Here is an 11,621-nt window from a genome sequence, read left to right on the forward strand (position 1 = left end):
GAGTTGAAAATTATAATAATGAAATAATAAAATTTGATGGGAATGTATGTTAAAAATAATCGATAAATAAATTATTTTTATTTCAATTCTTTGGAATTTCAATAAATTTATTTCATCCCATTTATTATTGCTACTTGGTAAAACCATATTAAAAACACAAAACGAATTAGTTGCTGCTTTGAAACCTTCATAAGACTCTTTTAATTTACTGAACTTCTTAAAAATAAAATTTATAGATATATTATGAACAATATTTGTACAATTTAATAAATTTCGTAGATTTTTTCCTAAATAATTCAAAATCATTAAATGAAAGTGCAAGTAGTTAAAATGCAACTGATACACTGATATACTATTTTCGTTCAAGAAAAGTTGAAATTTATTGTTATAATAATTATTGTTAACTTTTATCATCAGTGTCAGATGCACTTTAGCAAACCTGATTACTTCAAGCGTATCGTGACGTACCGTTTTCTACACGATTCCATCTAATTCATATACGCTAGATCTCGGTCTAATTTCTATACGCCAGAAACTCTAAAGCGTGAAATTGTAAATAATGATTTGCAACAGCGTCTAGCAGAAGTTTCTTCCTGTATTATGTAAGTAAAAATATGATAAAATACAACACAATTATTGTACATAAACAAATTTTTGTTCAAACCATTTAATTAATTATATTAATCAAAATTTCATTTAAAAAATTACAGAACAATAAAACAATATAAATTATGAGTCAATTTCTTCATGATATACTACGTATAACAGATTAAAAAACAGTTTGAAAGTATTAGTGAATATAAATAAATAATAAATAAATCACAAAGTAGATTGTAGCATTACAATTTCATATATTATATGAATGCACTTACAGAATATTCTGATTCATTACTTCAATTATAATAATTGGTATATGAGAATATAGAATAGCAATAAAATAATAATACAGTTTGTATGCAATAATTTGTTTATGAACATACCGTTATATTAAATAGACTCGTACACGTAAATGTTTGCAAACTAAAGCGTACATTTAAACTGATTAGTTCTTGGCACACTGCGGTAGATGGCATTGACAAGACCTACAGCGGCGCGCGCAATACATTATTGACAGAATGGCCACGTGCGCCTGGCGCTGTAGTCGACACCAATAAATTGTGTACCATAGATGGCAACATTTTTGAAGAGTACTTGTTATTACGGTGAACAAAAGTAAGTTTCTTCATTTATCACCATTTCTTTCCTGCTGTAGAATTTATTTAAAAACTATTGAAATTATTAATTTATGGTATTTCAAGTATAGTGAACAGATATCTTTGTTTACATATACAGAAAGGAATACAATAAAATAAGCTGACAGCATATACTGCGTGTTTATTCTGGCTTAGGTACATGTAAACAAAATATCGGTTGTTAGAAATATTAGGAAAAAGATATAGCTATTGATAAAGAATAAAAAAAAGTGCTTGATTTACTTACAATACATATAAGTATTGTGTATATTTTCTTACCAAGGAAAAACATTGTATGTATTAAGTTTCTGTGTGAAAAACGGTACACAAAAATTAGGCGCAAATTCGTTTATATTCCAAGTAATCCGAAGATTAAATTTTTGATGAAATTGCAGTAATTATTTTTAAAAATTTACCTAGTTAACAATTTCTTCTGAATTTGTTATGAATTTGACAGTATGCATTTGTACCAAATTCACATAAATTTCCTCGCAAAGTATTCTACCAAATGTTTTACATGTATTTGGTTGAAGCAGGTTTAGCTGACTGGGTAATGTTAACATTTAAAATTTAAAATCTCTTACTTGCTCTAAGAACTTAATTTAATATTATACATGTTATTTTCTACCTCCCTTAGTTTTTGCATGCATCCCCACAATTTTACTATATATCCAATCCGCAATGAATTTTGTTTTAGCATTGAATCATCAGCCAATCAGAGCAAAGCAATATGTACTCCAATTTTCGACAACGGAGCGCGCTGCAGCCAGAGATTCTTGCAAAACTTGAGGTACTATTACTATAATTTAAGTTTGTTTATATGAACTATTCTTGCTGTAGAATTGTTTTCAAAGTGTCACATTGGGATTTTTGTGATATCTTCATATGACAAATATTTTTTAAATATATCTTGTATTATTAATATCTTGCTGACAAATTGAACCTATTTTTACGAGAATATTTCACTGAGATTTATGAATATATAATAAATCAAATCTTATCTCGAAATGACAATCTTGATTTGCTTTAGAAACATTTTACTAGCGCCACTCCAACCCTTCAGAAATTAATCTGTAGTTTGGTTATCTTTGTATACGTTGAATAGCGTTGTGAGTTTCACCCTTATTCGTAACTCTATTTTTTTCATGCACGCTATCTAATCATGTACTTTATTTAACAAAATAGAAACAGTTTATCGTGTTTTATTGAAATTTTGAGTCTAGTTGACATAATTGACTCAATTTAAATCCAGTCGTTACCTATGAAGTATTTGAAATATATATAGCAGGCTAATACAGTACCTGCAATTGATGATTTTGAAACTAAAATATTGTACTGGAATTGATGTATCAATGTATATTATTGTGAAAAGCAACAATCAAGATGCTATAACATAATATGACATGTTACATAACCAGATATGCTAGATATTATCAATGTGTTAAAGTGCATAGGTTATGTGACGTCGATGTAGAAATTTTTTGGCAAACTTCTGTGTAACAATCATGACGCTCAGGCCAAACGGTTTGACAAAATTGTTGGATATCCTTGAAGAGGAAAATCTTGACACAAGCTTGGAAACTCTATGTAACCAGTTACATCAAGTATTTCGGAAAGAGGATCGGTTTAATGTGGGAACAACTTTGGTTCTCTTTTTGCAACACATCGATTTATTGCCAAAAAGTGTTCAACGCGTGATTGCAGTGGCATTATTGTTTGACCTTTATAGAGGAGAACCATTGGCTACGACGCCTTTCGCACCTGTTTTCGTTCATGTGTTAAAGTCACAGAAAGATATAAACAATAGTGTTTCGAAAACTAATTTTACAGGACATATTCCAGTCTTATCCCAATGTGAAAAAAACTTGTTAATCAGTTTATTGGGAAGCAATCAGAAAGATATCTTGAAGAAAACTCCAAGGCAGATTGTAGACGAGTTGTCTTTTACATCTGTACAACCTATAGATTTGAGTACTTTACAAGCGCAGTTAACAGAGCGACATTCGGAATTACCAGCTATAGCAAAATGTGGGCATCCAGTGATATTACCTGACATGGATCATGCTAAAATAACACAGAATTATATTTCTAGAAATGTAACCAAATTTATGGCAGAGAATTTCATGTATAATGATAATCCTCCTTTATGCTATGAAAGTTATCGACCTGAATTTTTACGATTAGCACCACCCCTTTATCGATCTTTTGATGAATTGACATGGCTTAATGTCACAGAACCTTCTCAATTTACAATTGAATATGATAGTAATATGTGTGTTTCCAATTGTGCTGGTGCAGAAGCTAGGAGATTAATGGGAAAGGCTTTTAAGCGTGTAGTGACACTACAGCAACAACAGCATCTTTTTGATGAGCTAGATAGAGATCCAAAATTGGTATATCATATTGGCCTCACCCCAGGGAAACTACCAGATTTAGTGGAAAATAATCCTATGATTGCAATCAAGGTATTACTGAAGCTTATGCAATCAAGTCAAATAACAGAATATTTAAGTGTTTTGGTAAATATGGAAATGTCTCTGCATTCAATGGAAGTAGTTAACAGATTGACTACTACTGTGGATCTACCTACAGAATTTGTTCACCTATATATTAGCAACTGTATTTCCACGTGCGAGACTATCAAGGATCGTTACATGCAAAATCGTTTAGTGCGCTTAGTTTGCGTTTTCCTGCAATCCTTGATAAGGAATAAAATTATAAATGTAAAAGAACTTTTTATTGAAGTACAGGCCTTCTGCATCGAATTTAGTCGTATCAGAGAAGCTGCAGCTTTGTTTCGCCTCCTGAAACAACTTGAATCTGGTGATATTGGTGGACTCAATGCACCAACTGTTAATAATAAGTTGGACATGTGTTAGTCCAATTAATACCAATTTTTTTAACTACTTTGTCATAGATTAATAAACTGTTAAATGTTTTTAACTATTTTTTTCGAGGAATCCAATTTCAATGAATTGAAATGTAATACTGTAGAGACTTTTCTTGAAAGTGAAGATTGTAAATCAAATTTTATATATAGTTTTGTTATATGTAAATAAATTATTAATTGTAATTCATTTATTTTTTTGTTAATAAATTACTAATACAATAATATGTTCAGTCAAAGAAACAAGAGAAAAAGGTAGAAGAGTTTTTATAAGAATGTATCCTAGATGTATTCATTTAAGAAATTTTGATTTTCCATTATTAATGGTAATTAAAAATGATGATTGAAAGTATTTTGTACAAAATGACGTAATTTATTTTCTAGTAATCATGATAAATCTTATACACATACAGAAATAAAATGAATATTATATACATTTGGATTATATGTTGCTAATAGGATTCAAGAATATTTTATAATACTCTCAATTTCTTTATTTAAGCTAAAATATTGTGTATACGAATATACATATTCAAGCATGCAGTAATTGCATATGTAAATTATACGATTTGTATTTTAACAATCATAAAAGTAAATAAATGATACATTTTATACTTTGATACAAACTTTGAAACATTATTTATTTAAATTTAAATGTAACTCTTAGTGCCATAGTACTATAGGAATGATATGTAGTAAGATTTATGGTACGCACAGTGCACAAAGAACAGTATTAAGTTGCATTAGAGAAATCGATTTTGTCTAATATAATATTTAAATTATCAAGTAAAACTTGCACAACAGTCAGAATACTTCAGGTTTATTGCAAAATATTGATAAGAATAACAAAAATTAAAATTTAGTTGAATTAATTGCTGCTTCTATATAAATGAAAAAGTTCGTGGTATTTTATTGTTTAAAATCACGTGCAATGTATAAAGTAGTAACAGTTTTACTATTGTGTATTATCAGAATAATAAATTATGTTATCAATTAGTAATCAATAAGTTACTTAAAATTGATTATACTATTAATAAAAACATTTATTATAGAGAATTATGTAGGAATAATTAAAATCAACAAAATCTGATACATATATTAATTTTTATATTGCACGTTATAGTTGCATTTCCATTTTGCTTATTCTAATCCATCATTCTTGCTTTTTACTATTGTTATTTTTATAAATTTTGCAGGATATCTATAATTTATTTCATAAATGGGTCTTATACAAAATAAAAGATGTAATACTGCACTTGAAACAATTTTACAGATACAAGTATTACATTGTTATTAATTATTGCTATTACTATTACTGTTGCCTCCGTATTTAAATAAAGGCAGTGCTTATGCAATATATTATTGCAGAGACTATCTAGGAATTAGTTAACTTTTAATATTGCTAAATTAACCCTTTCATTATTTATTTTATGTGTATAATAAAATATGTTATTGATAAATACACTTTTACACTACGCTGAAGTGCAGGAAGAAACGTATTAATTTATTCTTGAAAGAATGCTTTTCAGTTTCTTATAAATAGTCTAACAATGATAATAAATTATGTGAAATAATAAAGAAATTTTCGTCCTCACATTTTAACTATATGTACCTGTATGGACGATAAACATAATTTTAGTAAACTGGAAGATTTTTTTTCTCGAATAACAAAGAATATCACCTTTGTATGCAAAGATCATTACAATTGAATAAATTTTTTACAATTAATATAGAACAATCGGATTGAACACATCGGATTGATCTTATTGTAATATTTTCAAACAATCTATATTAATGAATTTTGCTTTTATTATAGCTCCCCTTATTTTCAATATATTCGAGGTATTTAAATAATTTATAACAATATAATGTTTTTCAAAATGTAGAGAATTCTAATATACATATAAGAGTATTAAAATAATCTGAGTATACGTATATAAGAGCGATAAAAAAAATTCACGTATAATAGATTTTTGTATTTTTTTATGCTTTAGAAGCATCTATCGAATTTGAAAAACCTTGCAGCAAATATTTATTTATCAATTAGAACGGTATTTTCACTGTTAAAGGTACATTCGTTTTTAAATACACCTTATATGTTGTATATGTATACAATATAATTACATCGTAATTTAGTATCATTGGTCTCTAGATCATCTAGAAAAATATGTAGCAGTTTCATAATCGTTAAGGCCTAATAATTTCATGTTTTGTACTAAATATGTACTCCGTATTATAATTTCGCATCTATCGTTATATGTTTTTTGAATTTTACTTTGGTTTACACGAATCCGCTTTGTGAATTTTACTACAAAATATATTTATCTAATGTAAAAAATATAATTTTATTAATATTTTCGATATTGAACACTATCTTCTTCAGCTGCTTTCAATTCGTGACATCGTATAAACTTGGACTAATTGTGAATGAACAAAAGAACAATAATTTAGAAAATATACATGGTTTATGAAATAGTCAACATATAGAAACGAGTTATTAAAATGAAATCCAAGATTTCGTGATGATGATCGTAATCATGAAAATGGAGTAAAAATTAGCTTTTTGTAAGAAAAAGAAATTTGATCTGGAATTTACTTTAAACACTTTTTGTTTAGAAATCATTTACCTATATATTAATTTTCATATTATTCAAATAAGCCAGTAGCATCGAATTATTTTTCAATAAATAATTCTAAATAAATTTACAATTCCTGTAAATATTTCTTTTAATTCCTGTTTGCATTTTCTTTTAATGTTAATGATTTATAAGTATTAGACTTACGTATCGAATATACATATATTAAGGCAATGGGTTTTCTATTGGTAAGAAGATACATTATAGTACCGTAAGCAGTTAATTTCTAGTTGGAGTTTTTAACAGAAAAAGAGGACTGTGTATAAATATCTGACTTAATTTAAGAAAAAATTAATTTTTAACTCAATTTGCGTTGCATAATTGAGAAACAATTTTGAAATAACAAATTAATTTTATATTTAATGTTTATAGTTTTTATGCAACAATCTTTATTCATATTCTTCAATAATATTAAAAAAATTATTGGAATTCACTGTATTTGAATGAAGTTATATTATCACACCAAATTTTACCATATTTTTTTTATGCAACTTAGAATAACAAAACTAAAAGTAATTAATACATTTTGTAATTTTATAATATTTGAGATAACAAAAGAAATAATGAAATAGTATTAGTCGTATTGATTTAAATAATTAAGAACTAATTTTTTTTATATAAAATAAACAATGGAAACATTTTCATACATATTATATTAAAATATCTACAAAATAAATTGCGCTGTTATTCGAACAGTCTCTACGTCAATTCTTTTTTTAAATCTTTTAAGATTTTGAAAAATTCGCAACTGCATTATTAAATATAGTGTACTAACAATACTATAACAAGATAAAGTAATAAATAAATATAATATTCTGATTAATAAAATATTGAAATATTGCATCATCGCGATATTAAAATATTTAAATATCTCCAACAGTTAGTTACTGCTAACCGTTCTCGATAGAATAGTTTGCCCTTAATAATCTTCGATCCAAAATTTTTACGATCACAATTGTGTCAAGTTTGTTGTTTACGTCAAACGACAATGATTTACTCGATTCAGGCCTAGGTCAATATCTTATAATTAATCACCCGAACCAATTACTGACGAAAGAATTAAATCCGTTACTGAGAGACGAAAATATTCCACTGTTTGCGTCGGCAGCTGTGTTGGTTCCAGGGTGCGGCTGAAAATGTATCACATGATCACGATGAATGTGATCCTTGTTTCCGGTATAGAAATTGGACCCATTTTCCTCCTCGTTGGGATATCTCTGCAATTAATAAAAAGACTTCGCTTCATTACGATTAATGGAAGTTATGTTCCAGAGATCGAGCAATACGACAGATTTACGAAAAGATTATTTTGTTCAAGTATCTGTTGATAAACTACAAAGTAGATTATTCTAGTTTTTGAACCAAGATTATTCACTATATTAAAATATTTTTCATGGCAACCATTATTTGTAAGTAATTTACGTGGTAATTATTTATCTAATAAAACATTTATAACAATCGTTACACTTATGATGATAACAACACGAGACTATTATAAAACTGAAAAATTTTTTGTTATTAAAAAGTTTGTTTCAGAAGTTGCAAAATTTTTATGTCATACTCACATTTGCCCTGTATAATGTTACGTTGAAAGACGTTGGATGTTGTTCTATTACTCTAAATTCTACATCACGTGGTAGGTATCCATTTGCGTATACCTTAAAACGAAAGACAATTATTTTAAATTTCGAAACAATTATGAAAAATTAAATGTTGACACTGATATTGAACATTTGAACGGCGGAAATTTTTGACTAAAATATAACCGAGTATGCTTAGGACATTATTATTTTAGCCATCTGTTTCGTTCAACACATTTTTCGAAGTATTCCTTTTAGACAAACCCATCTTTCTATGGATTTTAATGAAGCATGAGAAAATATCAATTAACTGTCACAAAATAGTTAGTCGAATTACAATGTTTATATTCCTAGATTAAATGCACTCGACCCCGCTGACCGAATTAGCAAAAGTGAGTTTTTTTTATTGAAAATAAATTCTTTTTTGCAATACATATAAAGAAGTTATAAATTGGTACATTACCTCGAGCTTATACACTCCTGGCAATAAAATTCTCCAAAATTCTCCGTATTTTGTGGTTAAGAAACTAACATCGCGGGATTTCACTTTAATGGATGCTCTTTCGATAGGATTTCCATTCTCGTCAACTACAAATCCACGTACACCTCTGTGAGCCTCTGCCAAGAATTTTATAAGAGCCTATAAAAATTAAAAAATATTTATTTTAAATTACATTATTTATACATACAGTATTACAAATTCAAGTAATAAGTAAAATAATTTTTTTAAAGCGGATAATTCCGTTCAATAGAATAAAAAAATATAAATAGGAAATGAACAATCGTAAATTTTGCCGAAAACATAGTGACTGCGGATTTTATACAATTTATGGCAATGCTGAATAAGTAAAATATAAAATCGGGAAGACATGTTTTGTATATGCCTGTTTTTGCAAAGTCAACAATTCTATTGTCACATTATAATTTTATAATCGCTATAGAGAAAAAGATTAAACTCGGAAAATAATTTTAAATTATTAATACGAGTTTCCGTCTTTTTAGTATAAACAGTACTGTTTTAATCTTTTTAATATATAAGATAATAGAAACGTTGGGATTTAATTTCGATTTAAGGACAAAATGGTGGGAATACGTGTTCGAAACTTACCCCGCGATTTTCATCCCAGTAGAATTGTAAGTCCGATGCTGGTGGATGTTTGCAACACGAGAGCTCCAATGTGATTTCCATGCACCCATTCCAAACGTAATTGAAGTCTTGCATTCCTCCGGTTAACGGGTACCACTGCGCGCCATTGGTGATACCGTTCTTAAATCCAGGTTGCGATTGGGAGCACGGAAGTCCTTGGTACATGGACCCATGGTTCCGAGAATACACTAGCGATAAGTGTTGGAACACGTCGTCGTCCGGCGAAATACTTGGCGCCGATATAGAACTCTGAAACACTAAATTGCTCGTATAGATCTTGGATCAGATTCCACTTACGGGAATTCTTATAACGCAGGAAAACTAAGTGCAAAGCACGAATTACGCAAAATAAATGGGAAATGCAATATGAGATTCCGAAGTATTTAGGTTCTTTTTTTTTATTAGGTGTACCAATAATTCCATTATTCTCCTATTTTGCCGCTACAGCTTATTTGTCGTTAACTTCTTGCATTGTAACAACGAAACTGGCTCGTGATAAAGATTATCAAAGTTTAAGAATCACAGAAGGTAAATTTTTCAATATTAATCAAATTATAAGTTCAGTTTTTTTATTACAAATTTTGTCAGTTATCATTGATAAAAAGTGATTACACTTAAAAGATAACTTCAAATTAAAATTCGAGAAATTGTATTTCGAGACCTTTGGTAAAAATAGCGTTTAGTTTAAGATTAAACTAAAACTTGCGCCGTATTTTGGTTATGTATATATGCATAACCCAAAAAGTATTGGATTTATTGGTGCACTTAATAAAATATTGTTCATCGTTGGGTTTTTCTTTTTGGGGTATGAATGATAAAGTGAACAGTGTTCAAGTACCTATTAGGTATACGAATGCGTAATCCACTAAATTGTTAATAACATGGCAGCATTGTGTATAGCGACGTATCACTTTCAAAAACGGCGCACTATTCATTAAACGAATAATAAATCAATCCAGCAAATATTAAATCAACAGCGTGTGCTTCTTGTATACTTTCGAATGATACGAGATAGTGGTTTACTCATTACTCATTGATACAGAAGTAGGCGAGAATCAAGTAATACTTTTCAAGCATTAAAGTATTGTAAATATCATTTCAAAGAAACATGTAAACTGTTTAACTTAGTCTTCGCTTATGTTATTAAAAGTTAGCAACAATGCAAATGATATAACAATGCAAAAGCATCAGCTTACTATGTAGGTAAATTAAAATTCGTTTCGAATTCAAGCCTGAGAGAAATTAATTGGCAACAGTTATAAAGGCTTTCAATAGATGAATCAGTTAGCAAATACACCATATACCTGCACACAATGGCGCTGACCGGCATATTCCTGACAGCATGAAAAGTTATACAATAGGATGAGATTGCTTTTAATCGTCGTTAAGTTACGTAGTAGTAGGCTATCTTTATTGTATTTTCAGAAACAGTTCAGATTTTATTTTTCTCGAATCGTATTGAAGCATATTGACTAAAATAGAATCGTTATTCATGTCATTACAAGTACAAAGAATTGTCAACATATCCTAGAAATATTTAGGTATACATTGCCAAATGTATAGCTTTCTATACAAAGCATTTGAATTGTTGGTGAGATTGTTACTGGTCAAGATTTTCAATGAATCCTTTCCTTTTGCAGTGCCTGCGCTAACATCTTTCTTAAACAAAACAATCGACCCTTTTCACAATATATTTACTGATAATTTAACAGATTTTCTACATCCCATTTTCAATTCATTAATGACTGTCTAATTGCAGATTGTTACGTCGCAATTACATCTATAATTGAACAAACGCTATTTCGTTAGTTAAAAAATACGAGATAACGTTAGCATAATTTCGATGCATAACGAAGACACGTTCCACCTCCCGATTAAATGCTGAGACTGTTGCCGGAACAAGTTCGTCATAATTTATAATTGCCGATGGAAATATAGAAATTTAATTACTGTACTAGAATACTTAAGATACATTCTAAATGAAAAAAAGTCGGAGACGCCACTAAAATCTCTGCAAGCAATTTCACACAAAAATTCAAGAACAATAAGATAGTTTTCCTCTATCGCATCACTTTGAATGCAATAGTGATAATTTTGAACACTGCTAATCTTTCTAGTCATAGATATTTCATTCTAATT

At 28.7% G+C, this 11,621-nt stretch overlaps 2 protein-coding genes across 3 annotated transcripts in view; one reads left to right on the plus strand and one right to left on the minus strand.

The window, feature by feature from the left end:
• The first annotated feature begins 274 nt into the window (after positions 1 to 274).
• Not11 (CCR4-NOT transcription complex subunit 11) lies at positions 275 to 4,735 on the plus strand. Of its 2 annotated transcripts, none has more exons than XM_078176892.1 (3): positions 275 to 602; positions 1,047 to 1,212; positions 1,930 to 4,735. In XM_078176892.1, the coding sequence occupies exon 3, from the start codon at positions 2,738 to 2,740 to the stop codon at positions 4,109 to 4,111; it is 1,374 nt and encodes a 457-aa protein (XP_078033018.1). In that variant the 5' UTR covers positions 275 to 602; positions 1,047 to 1,212; positions 1,930 to 2,737; the 3' UTR covers positions 4,112 to 4,735. The 2 variants fall into 2 exon arrangements, with proteins under 2 accessions (XP_078033018.1, XP_078033019.1); XM_078176893.1 differs by having other exon boundaries at positions 1,067 to 1,212.
• A 471-nt stretch (positions 4,736 to 5,206) lies between these two features.
• Positions 5,207 to 11,621, minus strand: part of LOC144467704 (carboxypeptidase D) — a 14,173-nt gene continuing 7,758 nt past the window's right edge. The window contains exons 5-9 of the mRNA XM_078176620.1: positions 11,433 to 11,493; positions 9,444 to 9,758; positions 8,799 to 8,975; positions 8,321 to 8,413; positions 5,207 to 7,972 (exon numbers count right to left, since the gene is read on the minus strand). Of these exons, the coding sequence (XP_078032746.1) occupies positions 7,787 to 7,972; positions 8,321 to 8,413; positions 8,799 to 8,975; positions 9,444 to 9,758; positions 11,433 to 11,493 (832 nt within the window). The 3' untranslated portion in view covers positions 5,207 to 7,786. The remainder of the gene's footprint in view (positions 7,973 to 8,320; positions 8,414 to 8,798; positions 8,976 to 9,443; positions 9,759 to 11,432; positions 11,494 to 11,621) is intronic.

Source organism: Augochlora pura, chromosome 3, assembly GCF_028453695.1.
Source record: "Augochlora pura isolate Apur16 chromosome 3, APUR_v2.2.1, whole genome shotgun sequence".
NCBI lineage: Eukaryota > Metazoa > Arthropoda > Insecta > Hymenoptera > Halictidae > Augochlora > Augochlora pura.

What these genes read in the sequence shown, in the direction of transcription:
- Not11 (XM_078176892.1), top strand. Translation starts at nt 2,738, where the DNA reads ATGACGCTCAGGCCAAACGGTTTGACAAAATTGTTGGATATCCTTGAA.